The 13,640-nt window shown below is 36.8% G+C and overlaps 1 protein-coding gene across 2 annotated transcripts in view; it reads left to right on the top strand.

The window, feature by feature from the left end:
• CLPX (caseinolytic mitochondrial matrix peptidase chaperone subunit X) overlaps positions 1–13,640 on the top strand; it is a 36,336-nt gene that overhangs the window by 18,793 nt on the left and 3,903 nt on the right. For both annotated transcript variants that reach the window (XM_067555576.1, XM_067555575.1), the window contains 6 exons: positions 5,695–5,859; positions 6,219–6,307; positions 6,908–7,072; positions 8,046–8,345; positions 10,397–10,489; positions 10,759–10,865. In XM_067555576.1, coding sequence (XP_067411677.1) covers positions 5,695–5,859; positions 6,219–6,307; positions 6,908–7,072; positions 8,046–8,345; positions 10,397–10,489; positions 10,759–10,865 — 919 coding nt within the window. The remainder of the gene's footprint in view (positions 1–5,694; positions 5,860–6,218; positions 6,308–6,907; positions 7,073–8,045; positions 8,346–10,396; positions 10,490–10,758; positions 10,866–13,640) is intronic.

Here is a 13,640-nt window from a genome sequence, read left to right as displayed (position 1 = left end):
CAATCTTTCCTCATAAGTCATATTTTCTAAACCTTTAATCATTATTGTTGCTCTCCTCTGGGCTTTGTCCAATTTGTTCACATCTTTACTGAAGTATTGTGCTCAGAACTAATTACTAGAACAATTACTGTAATACTACTCTAAGTATTATCATGCATTCATTTATTTTCCCCTAGCACATATCTAGTAATATTTTGCTTGAATTAACTAAAGACATAATATTAAGTTGCATAACATCTTTAAGTACAGGGATATATTAGAATATTATTAATATAATGATTTAACGACATACAGTTAAACAATTATTCTACACTATGACTATAGACACAGTATCGGTATTTTTTAATCTACTGAATCTATCTATTGAGGCCTTATCAATGCTGAGTAGAATGGAAGAACTACTTGGGTCTTGCTGACAACACTTCTTGTATTACATCACAGAATGATGTTTGCTTTTTTCCTCAACAATATTACATTGCTGACATATTTAGGTTGTGATTCACTATATGCCTCAGAACCTTTTCTGCAGTACACCTACCTAGGCAGTCATTTCCCATTTTTTATTTGTCAGTTGATTATGCCTTCCTAAATTTAGTACTTTGCATTTCTTTATTGAATGTTGTCATACTTATTTCAGGCCATTTCTCCAGCTTTTCAAGATTGTTTTGAATTCTAATCCTATCCTCCAAAGCGTTTGCTACCCCTCCCATCTTGGTATTGTTCACAGACTTTATAAGTGTTCTCTCTATGCCATTATTCAAATCATTTATAAAGAATATTATATTGAATAGACCCAGACTTAGGACAGATCCCTGCGGGACCCCACTTGATATGCCCTTCCAGCTTGATTGTGAACCATTAACTACTCTAAATTTTTTCAACCAGTTGTGCAACCACCTTTTAGTAGGTTTGTTTAGGCTATATTTCCCTAGTTCACTTTTGAGAAGATCATGTGATACATCACATCTACTACTTTCCCCATCCACAGGACTGTTACCCTGTCAGAGAAGGATATTAGATTGCTCTGACATGATTTGTCCTTGACAAATCCATGTTGACTGTCATTTATCTTATTATATTCTAGGTACTTACAAATGGTTTATTTGCTTCGTTATCTTTCTGGGTACCGAAGTTAAGCCGACTGGTCTATTATTCCCTGGGTTGTCCTTCTTCCCCTTGTTATAGAAAGGTACTGTATTTGCCCTTTTCCGTTTTTCTGGGATCTTTCCTTCTCCACTCCACAAGTTCTTAAAGATAATCATCATTATTAGCTGAGATCTCTTCTGCCAGTTCCTTAAGTATTCTAGGGTGTATTTCGTCAAGTCTTGCTGACTTGAAGACATCTAATTTGTCTGTTTAATTCTTAACTCGTACTTTCCGTATTTTAGTCTCAGCTCCAATCCTATTTACTCTGATGTTCACAATGTTAATCGTTCAATCACTGCTAACCTTTTTGATGGAATTGGGGTGGGGAGGGTGCATTTAACACTTTGACCATTGCTGCATTTTCTGTTCATTGTCTTTTCCCCCTCATTGAGTAATGGGCCTACCCTGTCCTTGGTCGTCATCTTGCTTCTGCTGTATTTGTAAAAGGTTTTTTTGTTACCCTTTATGTCCCTAGCTAGTGTAATCTTTTTTTTTTTTTCTTGGCCTTCCTAATTTTGTTCATACGTGCTTGTGGGGTTTTTTGTATTCATCCTTTTGTAATCTGATCTAGTTTCCATTTTTTGCATGATTCTTTTTTGAGTTTCAGGTTGTTGAAGCTCTCCTGGTTAAGCCAGGGTGGTCTCGTACCATACTTCCTATCTTTCCTATATACTGGGATGGGTTGCTGTTGAGCTCTTAATAATGCCTCTTTAAAAAACTGCCAACTCTCCTGAACTCCTTATTCCCTTAGACTTGCTTCCCATGAGGTCTTATCTACCAATTCCCTGAGTTTGCTAAAATCTGTCGTCTTGAAGTCCATTGTCGTCATTCTGCTATTTTTCTTCCTACCATTCCTTAGAATCGTGAATGCTATCATTTCATGATCGCTTTCACCCAAGCTGTCTTCCACTTTCAAATTCTCAACCAGTCGCTCCCTATTTGTCAGAATCAAATCTAGAACAGCCACTCCACTCGTCACTCTTTCCATATTCTCTAATAAAAAGTTGTCTCCAATATTTTCCAAGAATTTGTTAGATAATGTCTCTTGCCATCTTAATTTCCCAACAGATGTTTGGTTAGTTGAAGTTCCCCTTTGCCCCCGAGTCCTGTGCTTTGAATGATTTTATTTGCTGTAGCTAAAAAAAAGATATCTAAAAGGGGAAAATACATGTAATACACTCTTAAGTGAGAGAATTAGACTGAAGCTGTAAGGATTACTACAAATGAAACTTGCAAAGTCTTCTGCATTGTTGACTAACGGGCCTGACAGCTGTTTGCGCTAATTCTAAAGCGTAAAACTTCCTAAGAATTGTAGAATCCAGAGGTGTTCAAAGGAGTGTTAGAATAAAGCATCCAGTTTGAACCCACATAACATGCTTCATGATTCTGTCATTAACATATACATACCCTAGTTTTTTGTGTGTGCCGGTTGGGATGGGGGTTGTGGTGTTTGGGGTTTTTTGGGTTTTTTTTAGGTACTTGCTAACTGCTCTCTGGACCCAAATACAGAAATAGTGGCATTTTACAGCAGGACATATGCTTGTTAAAACACTGATGACCAAAACCTCAGAATATTCAGTAACATCTCAAAACAGATCTCCATTAACCGATATATTGTTTGGCAGCATTTGAATCTCAAAAGTAAACAAGACTGGGGATTACTATGAAATAACATAAATCTATTGGTAGAAAAAGTGAGTAACTACTTGGTTTGAAAACATGTTTTGTTTTTCCCCTCTTAGTCCTTTAGATTGCCACAATTTCATGTGCTCAGAGACTAAACCCCAAGTCCCATACATAGGTTTGGCTTCCATCCATGTGGAACTGTGGGAGAGGTTCTTGTTCTAGTCCTAGACTTGAAACGCAGCAGGTGAACTGTATAATATATAGAAGACTAGCTTTTATGAAGCTTCTTTACAGGGGAAAATATTGTATCAAATTTCTGGATTTCAGAATATGTGGAGATCACTTTCTATTTCTTTTACTTTTTATGGGGTTTGACACACTACCAAAACAACTCTTTTTTTTTTTTTTTTTTTATGGAGCTTCAATAATCATTTTACATAAGTTTCTGTAGAACAGATATTCTCAAAGAAGGGTTCACTTCAGTTAGTTCATATATCCTAAAGAAGTCTGGAAGTTTTCCATTTAACATGAATTTTTGAGGATGCTCATCTTATCCATATAAATACAATTCTACCATGGCAGTGAATGGCTAAATTAGATCTCTACAGTATGTACTTTCATCTCTCTCAAACCCAGTTTGAGTTCCTGTTTTAAGAAATTTCAGTCTCTGGTGGTTCTTTTGGACAACTGCAACTGGTTAATAACAGGAAAAACAGCAGGAAGTAGAAATGGTAAACTCCAGCCTTTGCTTTATAGTATATGCTTATCATAAACTACAAAAAATCTATATTGAAACATGCTATATGTTGAATTTCACCTAAAAACAGATTGAAATGAGCTTTTCCTCCATGGAATAAAGTTAGCATTCAATTCTTCACTTCAGACCAAGGTACTGCTAGCTTATTACACCTCCTTCCTTTCTAACCATCTGTATGATCCAATTTGTGCTCTGCCAAACGTCAGATATATCCATCATGATGATTTCTTTCAAGCAGAGGACAAAGTTGACTGCAATCATTAGACTACAAGACAAAAGTTACCATGCACAATTTTTGTATCTCGATAATGGTGCCTACAAATCATATTTTCAAAGTTTTTCAAGTCCAAGGAGACAGTTGGCCATCTGGAGTTACCCACAGATACCTCCATAATGTGGAATGTGGGTGGCTCATCTTGGTCAAAAATCAATTGTACTGCAAGGCTCAGGCAGTTTTCCAGAACAATCATAAAAAAAAACCTTGCTAGAATAAGTTCTAAGAAGATGTTGTAATCATCCTTCAGCGACTAGAAATGAAATACATAAGTTACTATAAAGACAATAGCATGGAAACAGAATGGTCTGGAATCAGGTAGGGAGGAATAAAGCATACTCTGCCTGAATTTCCGTATCGGAAAATTCTGTTATGCTGAGAAAATAACCAGTTTTTAAATCTAGTGTGTTGTAGGTGCTTTACTAAAAACATTCTTTAATATGTGGTTATGATGTGCAAAATAATGTGCCTGCTTGGAACCTGATATTGAGAGGTGTGGAATATCCATCGAGGTCAGGTTACATTGTGTAGATGTTCCCACCTCTCGGGATCAGGTTCTTGATGAATGTAGTGACTTAGGCCTGGTGTACGCTAGGAATTTACTTCGGCATAGCTGTGTGCCTTGGGGGTGAAAAATCCATCCCCCTGAGAGGTCGGTATAGCTTTATCTACCTCCCAGTGTAGAACAGCACTAGAATTCTCATATTGACCTAGCTACCATCTCTTGGGGAGGTGGATTACCTATGCCGACAGGAGAACCCTTCCCATCAATTTAGGTGCTGTCTTTACTGAAGTGCTACAGCAATGCAGTTGCATTGGTGCAGCATTTTAAGTGTAGACAAGCCTTTAGTATGACATGTATGTCAGTCACTCCATCGTAAACTGACTTCCTGCTTTTTTACCTTTTTGGTTCACTCATTTTAAGGCATCATTCCTCTGCTTTTTAATTTACTTTAACACTGGAGGAAAAATAATGCCCATGTACATAGCTTTCATTGGAACAATCTTTTAAACAACAAAATGGAGCTGCAAAGACTTGGTCTCTGTGGTTTGTACCCTAAATGGCAACTGCAAGTGATGCATAGTATTTTGTGGTCCTTTACTCACCTGTGCTTAGCGGCCTTGGGAAGGGAGAAGAAGGCCCTGCTACAGAATCTTTCTTCTTTACACAGTTTTTCCTCCTTAATTAGTAATTGAAACCGTGTTAAAAATATAACTGTCATGTAACTAGAAAAAATGTGTTCAGAGTTCGTGGACTTCTCATGGCAAGCTCAAGATGGTTAGAGGAGGATGCTGTTTCACCTTCTAAGCTACAGCTGTTGTAGGGGCTAAAAAGGAAAAATCATTTCAATTTTTAAAATATGTGAATCACAAGTCTGTGTGCAGATGCATAAAAATACAAACATAGTAGGATATTTACTCATTACTCTTTCAGTCAAAATATGGCTATACCACTCTGTTTCAGACAAAAGTCTGAATAAACAGATGGGGATTGCACTAGGCCCTGAAAGTTAACAAATGAATGGCAGTAACTTAACCTTCCCTTTACACTGGTACAATGATTGTTACTATATAGCTTATATATTGTAACAAACACTCAAACTTGTATTAACTGTAGTGTATGTATCATAGGCAACCCTGCCAGAATGTCATTAAAATGCATGCAACTTGGCAGAATGAAAAGATGACAACACAATTGTTTGTCAAAGCTAGCTTATCCAGAAAACGTTGAATGAATATATGAACATGTAGATGTCAGTGTAGCTGTCTGATGAAGAACGCCACAATAGTTATGTTCCTTGAGGAAAAATGCTTGTGGTCTTGTATGCTGCTGCAGAAATAAATTGACTATTACAGAACAAGTACTAGTATTTTTTAAATTATTTTTTAGGTAAAACCCTGCTGGCTCAGACTCTAGCTAAATGCCTCGATGTACCTTTTGCAATCTGTGACTGTACTACCTTGACTCAGGCTGGCTATGTAGGTGAAGACATTGAATCTGTTATTGCAAAACTACTTCAAGATGCCAACTACAATGTAGAAAAAGCTCAGCAAGGTAAACTTGGACCGCATGTTTTCTGACGTTCAGCCACAAAATATATGTGACCCACTTACATGCTGTGCAGCTTGCTATCAAGCATCGTTTTAATAGGTTAGCATTCTTGGTACATATACTTCAATTTTATTTCTGATTAATGAATAAGAATTTTCAAAACTTAGTGAATTAATTTTAAAAAATTATGAACAGGTGTAACAAGTTATTCCTTTCTTATTGTCTAGCAAGTTGCTTATGTAACATAGCATTCTGTAACATTGCTAAAGCGATCTCTTCTATTTAAGATGGCACTTTTCTCTGTGCATAGATTGTTTCTCTCTTACAAATAGCGTTCCTTAAATATATTCCTTGTACTTTAGGCATTGTTTTTCTGGATGAAGTAGATAAAATTGGCAGTGTGCCAGGCATTCATCAGTTACGGGATGTGGGTGGAGAAGGCGTCCAACAAGTAAGTATGCAATTGTTTTGATATCAGCCTTGTAAAGCAAATTGTTAAAATCCATGAAGTCCCTGATATTGTCTTATGTTGCAGATATTGTATGTGTAAAGATTCATATTTCATTAAATTCCTCTAGGGATAATCAAAAGCCCCATAACCACTATTCTGTGACTCCCCTTTTCCCCCAAAAACAAAAACCTCAGTGGAATTGTTTTATTAGAAATCATCCTTATCTGCCTTCAAGTATCAAGTCACATAAACTGAACAACACTACATACTGTTTTTTCACTTTACCCAAAACCCTCCATCACTGATGCCTCGTGGAGAAATTTGAAAAACATTTTTAGAAACCATTCTTCTCATAAGCATGGTGGCATGTAGAGGATGATGAAAGATCTAAGTTCTGTTCCCATCTCTGCTGCCAGTTCTCAAGGTGGCCTTGAGTAAAACACTCAAGTACTCTGGAACTCTGGCCCAAGTTCTGCTAGTCGTATTCAGGTGGTCGGCCTCATTGAATCCAGTAGGTTACAGGATTTGGTTCGCATCCTGTTCTAAAGTGATATTGTGGATTCTTTATTTACTGCTTTTACTTGTTCTGTTTTTACTTAGGGCTTGTTAAAGTTACTAGAAGGTACAATAGTAAATGTTCCAGAAAAAAATTCCCGTAAGTTACGTGGAGAAACGGTGCAGGTTGATACAACAAATGTCCTCTTTGTAGCTTCTGGTGCCTTTAATGGTCTTGACAGAATCATCAGCAGGAGGAAAAATGAAAAGGTGAGAACACGTTGTTCTAGAATAGTTCTTTTTAGTTCTTAAATTGTTCTGAGTGGCTCTTTTGCTAATGAATTTTGAGAAGATTATCTGTATTTTAGAGTCCTCTAACTCTGTATCTAGAAAACTGAATTCTAAAAAGTTAATTTTGAAGGTATTGTCCCTTAATTTCTAAAAATGGGGTACCTGCGTGAACCATTCAGTTGAAGAAGTGTCCCACCATCACATTTCTCTTAACTTTATGATATGATGCGTAGAAAGCTTAAAGCAGAGAGCAAACACTGGAAACTTATGGAAAGCTTTTGCTGGTCAGTCTGTTGGCACACATGTAGTCTTTATTATACGTTGCCCAAATAAGCCAGTTATTACTTTTAAAGATTACACACTTTGATTAAATTTAATCCTCCTTTTTTATCAGCAGTTAGAAACAGGAAACTAATCCAATAATACAGCTAAGCCCTAAGTAGGCTTATTATGTCATTCATAAAAGAGCAAAATTATGTCTCTAACAGATATCTAATCTTAAGTTCTGACTCCAACTTGCTAGGTATTTGTAAAGTTTTTTGGTGTAGATTTTTTTATTAGAGTTTCATCTGTTTCACTTTGGAAAAGTACTTTTAAGTGTTTTTGGAGGATACTCGTATCACATAAGCTATTTAGTACAAGGTATATAGTCTAATCACATTTCACTTAATGAAAAGTGTATAATTCAAACCTTGTCAGTAGTCCCTATGTGTTAATGCCTTGCTGAGAGAACTAAATGTTACAACAGGTTTCTGTTAATTCATACAACTTTAAAATTAAAGCCCTTTATACACACATTCTTGAAAGAGTTCATTTGTAATGAAAGCTTATTGGTCATTTCAGTGTATAGTGCTGTCATTGGTGAATTCTAATACGCATATGCAACCAAATTTATTTCTATAAAGCAAGCATATAACTAGCTCTTTATAATAATGCAGTTTTTATTTTGCAGTATCTTGGTTTTGGCACACCATCTAATTTGGGGAAAGGCAGAAGGGCTGCTGCAGCAGCTGACCTTGCTAACATAAGCGGGGAGTCCAATACACAGCAAGATATTGAAGAAAAAGATCGCTTGTTGCGGCACGTGGAAGCCAGAGATCTCATTGAATTTGGCATGATTCCAGAGTTTGTGGGACGTTTGCCTGTGGTGGTTCCCCTGCATAGCCTGGATGAGAAAACACTTGTACGGATTCTTACTGAGCCACGAAATGCTGTAGTTCCTCAATACCAGGCATTATTCAGCATGGACAAGGTTCGATTTTTTTATTTTTATTTTTTTGTCTTACTAATTGACATCCTTTTGGTATTCTTATTATGGAATTCACTTTAAGGCTTTTTCAGTATAAAGATTTACTGTCTGCTTTATGATTAAGGAAAATAAACTCCTTGCCTTATCAAAGAATGGTAAGTAATAGGAGCTGCATAAATCCCCACTCATTAGAAGAATCCCTTCTCATTGCCTCAGTGATTGCATTAGTTGCCAGTGCTTTGTTTGGATCCAGGAATTCTAACTTCCAGGGAACGAGGTTAGCAAGATCTTATTAAATTTATTGGGCTTCTCCTAAGTAATCAAAAAGTTATGAGAGAAACATGTACAAATGTATTCTTTGTTTTCACTATTTTGGCCAACTGTGTAGGCTGTAATTTCTTGTAAAATTGCTAATTTTCAGAATGTCTATCTTCAGTGTAGGAAAACATTGCCTGGTCTCACCTAAAGATATAATGGAATTACTAGCATTATTCCATTCGCTAGGTATTTTTGTGTTCTGTTTTGGAATCGCGGTTTCAGAGCTTGATTTGAGTATTTTATGGTTTGGGGAAAGGGTTTTTCCTAATATGCCATGCCTCCACTTGCTTCCTCTGAATAGGCCAGTTAATCATAGTCTTCCTCTTGGAAGTGTTTAATAAATGAGATGCTTGGAATGTTTGCAATTTCTAGAAAGAATTTCAAGGTACATGCTAAACTTCACTAATCAGCTTGCCTTTATTGTAGCTTATTCCCTGTACTCTCCATCCTCACGTTTGTATGTTGTCTAGCTAGCTTGTGAATTCTTTGTCGGGACACTGTCTTCATACCTGTCTCTAAAGCTCTTAGTATACTGACACTGTACAAATAATAATAATAATCTGGCCTTTTTAAATAATATGTATATTATAACATTATTAGTACCTAATTCAGGAGCCTGATTGATACTAGAAAAATTTAAATTGGTTGAAACTCCTGCAGTGTTTGTAGAACAATGTGTTCATGCACAAAGAAGCCTCAAATGTTCTACCTACAGTTATTAGACCAGATTCTTTCAGAAGATTTAATAACTAGTTACAACTTAATTAGTTCATTCTGAACCAGTTTAGTACCATTGTGGATGAAGACAAGCTGAAACAGTTCAACTTCTCTTCTCACTACAGTCCAAAAGTAAATGGGTGGTCTTGCGAAATCTCCCAGAATGCACTAAGAGCTGATCATAGGTACACAGAGGGCATCGCAATGGAAATGGTTTAGGACAGCCACTGGTGTGGATGCAAGGCAAAACTTAAAATTAATTCAGTATGGCTTGTGGGGACAGGTTTTAACTGTTTGTACTTAAACTCATTCCATATAAATGGTTCTGTTAAAAGCGTCCTGGTCTGTAGTATAGACGAGACAGAGGCCAGTAGTAAATACAGTAGCACAGAATCTAAGCAAATGGCTTTCATAACCCATTATTTGTCATTACTACGTTGTGTTGAATGCATCCTAGTCTCTTGCCACATTTGCAGCTATGCCGCCATATTGAAATGGCAGGAGAAAACATACTGTAATTGCAGTGGAAAAGCAGGTACTTGAAGTTTATCTGTAACATGAATAAACTGAAAATTATTTGCAAACCATAATTTATTCCATTCATGACAACTCAGTGCTCTAAACTCAGGTGCAAATCCAATGTTTGGTTTTTTTTAATACACATTAGCATTAATATTGATATAGCTGTGGTTTTTCCTGTTGCTTTACATATACAGTCCAAGGTACCTGTCTGGGGAAAAAAAAATTAAAACAAAATTTAAAAGTGAGAGGTGCAAGAGCAGAAGACGACAAAATCATCTGAGCTTCTGTTAACATCTGTTTGGTGGAATACATTGTTTGGGTAAAGTTTCCAAAAGATGACTCTAAGTGCTACTTAATGAACTAGCTATTTAATAATATTGTTATTGAATTGTTTTGCAAAATGTATTTATTATTAAATGAAAGATAGGCAAACCATGGATTTAGGAAAGTTACAAATGAAATATTTAACCAAGTTTAATGTATTCTTATGTATGTAGTGTGAATTGACTGTTACTGAGGATGCATTGAAGGCTATAGCCAGACTGGCCCTAGAAAGAAAGACTGGTGCAAGGGGACTTCGATCTATAATGGTAAGTGTGCAGCCTATCTGAGTAGGTGTAGATAATATTATAGCCTTAGTAGATGTAGATGTAGATAATATATTTTGAATGTAAGTATTCTCCTTGCCAAGGCAACTTAAAAAAGAATTTCTAAGTGGGATGTTCAGATCTACAGAATAAATCTCGTCCTAATGACAGTGGGTAGTGAGATTCTTCTAGTACTGTATCAAGTATTAGGAAGTGATTCTCAGAACAAGTTTTGTGCACAAAATCTTTTTTACTTTTCTCTTTGCTCTTAGGAAAAGTTGTTGTTGGAGCCCATGTTTGAAGTACCCAATTCTGACATTGTATGCGTGGAGGTTGACAAAGAAGTTGTGGAAGGCAAAAAAGATCCAGGATACATTAGGTAACATTGGAATTTCAATGCAGAACAGACTAATAATCTAGACAGTTGTCCTAATGCCTGTCAGGGTGCCTCATACAAGTGTTCTGTTTTTATTTTATTTTAAAAAATAAATCTACACATACACCTTTTCCAAAAATAATCTTCTGACTTTGTGTATATCATACATAGGTGATAGGTATAAGGCACTTACCACATATTCTGTACTAGTGATTTTGGATTTTTATTACTATTGTTACATATTACATTTTAAATATAAAAACAATTATTTTGTAACTTAAAATTTAAACATATTACATTCTGTTTTTAATTCTTCCCGAGTGTGTGTGTGTTTCTTTAGAAACAGAGAACCAAAAGTGCATGATGAGTTAATTGTGAATATATCACTAAGACTATTTAAATGAGTGGTGGTGTAGTATTTGCTGAAAAGAAAAACAATTCTGTGAGAGGGCTCCAGGACACTGGCAATTGCCCCCTTTCCTTGGTTGGAAATAGCTGAATTTGATGATCTAGGCATGCTGCAAAATACATCTGTTTGATAATATTTTTGAGATGGCAGGGGATATGCTTCCCACAAAGATGACAAGAATGGGATGATAAGGTGTTTCTGCAGGTAAGTGGCTGGTTGGTTGAGTTCCTCTTGAAATTACTACTTTAATTCTGCTGGGATTTAATTGTCTTATTAGACCTTGGATACGTATATGGAATCTTCCCCCAGGGCAGATTGGCAGAGGCCTTGGGGTTTTTCACCTTCCTCTGCAGTATGGGGCAAGGGTCACTTGCTGATGGTTGCTCTGTACCTTGAAGTCTTTAAACCATGATCTGAGAACTTCAGTAACTCAGTCTTAGGTTAGGTGTCTATTACAGGAGTGAGTGGGTGAGGTTCCGTGGTCTGCATTATGCAGGAGGTCAGACTAGATGATCATAATGGTCCCTTCTGAACTTAGTCAGAGTCTATTTTTTTTTTCATTCCAAATAAATAGCAGATGATATGGAGAGGGGATGGCCAATCTTGTATTTAACATACAGGGCTAGGAGTCAGGATTCCTGAATCCTATTTCTGGCAAGGTTCTATATGTGACCTTTAGGAAGGTGCATAACTTCTCTGCACCTCAGTTTCCCTTTCTGTGTAATGGAGACGTAATGTAGAGCACAGGTAGAGTCCCTCCTGGCTGGACACCTATCAGTCGGCTATGTTGAGCCTCACACACTGGACTCATGTTTTCATAAGCTCCCCTATTTCTCATCTTGGCCTCTTTAGCACATTTCCCTGTGCACAAGCACTCTGTTACTGCTTCTTGGAAATGGGACCATGTGGCCCAGCTGTCCTAGGCCCAGTATCCTGTCTTTGCTTTAGAGGAAATGAACAGAACAGGGTAATTACTGTGTGATCCATCCCCTGTCATCCAGTCATAGCATCTAGTGGTCAGAGGCTTAGGGACACTCAGAGCACTGGATTGCATTCCTAACCATCCTGGCTAATATCCTGGCTAATATCTATTGATGGACACATCCTCCATGAACTCATTGAATTCTTTTTTAAACCCAGTTTTAGTTTTGGCCTTCACAACATCCCCCAGCAATGAGTTCCACAGAATGACAATGTGTTGTGTAAAGAAATACTTCCTAGGTTTTTTTTAAACCAGCAGCCTACTAATTTCATTGGGTGACCTCTGGTTCTTTTGTTATGTGAAGGGTAAATAAAACTTCCTTATTCACTTTCTTCACACCATTCTTGATTTCATTAGACCTCTATCATATCCCCTCTTAGTCATCTCTTTTCCAAGCTGAATAGTCCCAGTCATCTTAATCTCTTCTCAAATGGAAAGCTGTTCCATAACCCTAATCACTTTTATTACCTTTCTCTCTAATTCTTTCATTTCTAATACATCTTTTTGAGATGGAGCAAACAGAACTGCATGCAGTATTCAAGGTGTGGGTGTACCATGGATTTATATAATGACATTATGATATTTATTCTCTTATCTATCCCTTTCCTAATGGTTCCTAACATTCTGTTAGCTTTTTTGACTGCTGCCGATCATTGATCAGATGTTTTAAGAGAACTATCCACGATGACTCCAAGATCTTCGTTCAGTGTTAACAGATAATATAGACTCCATCATTTTGTCTGTATAGTTAAGATTGTTTTCCAATGTGCATAACTTTACATATATCAACGTTCAGTTTCATCTGCTATTTTGTCGCCCAATCACCCAGTTTTGTGAGATCCTTTCGTAACTCTTCACAGTCTGATTTGGACTTAACTGTCTTGAGTAATTCTGTATTGTCTGCAAACTTTGCCATCTCACTGTTTACCCCTTTTTCCAGATCATTTATGAATATAGTGAACATCACTAGTCTCAGTGCAGATCTCTGGGAGACCCTGCTATTTATCTCTTTCCACTCTGAAAACTGACCATTTATTCCTATCCTTTTGTTTCCTGTTTTTAAGCCTGTTGTTGGTCCATGAGAGGACCTTCCCTCTTATCCAATCACTGCTTACTTTGCTTAAGAGCCTTTGAAGAGGGACCTTGTCAAAGGCTTTCTGGAAGTCCAAGTACACTGTATCCACAGTATCACACTTGTCCACATGTTTGTTGACCCCTTCAAATACTTCTAGTAGATTGGTGAGGCATGATTTCCCTTTACAAAAAGCACTGTTAACTTTTCTCCAACAAATCGTGTTCATCTATGTGTCTAATAATTTTGTACTCTACTATATTTAGATTAAATCTCAGGAAAAACTTCCTAACTGTAAGAATAGTAGGACAGTTT

This window comes from Emydura macquarii, unplaced genomic scaffold, assembly GCF_026122565.2.
Source record: "Emydura macquarii macquarii isolate MOO-44397 ecotype Brisbane River unplaced genomic scaffold, CSIRO-AGI_Emac_v2 contig_1644, whole genome shotgun sequence".
NCBI lineage: Eukaryota > Metazoa > Chordata > Testudines > Chelidae > Emydura > Emydura macquarii.
Note: the sequence above shows the minus strand (reverse complement) of the source record. Positions and strands in the feature narration are given on the sequence as shown.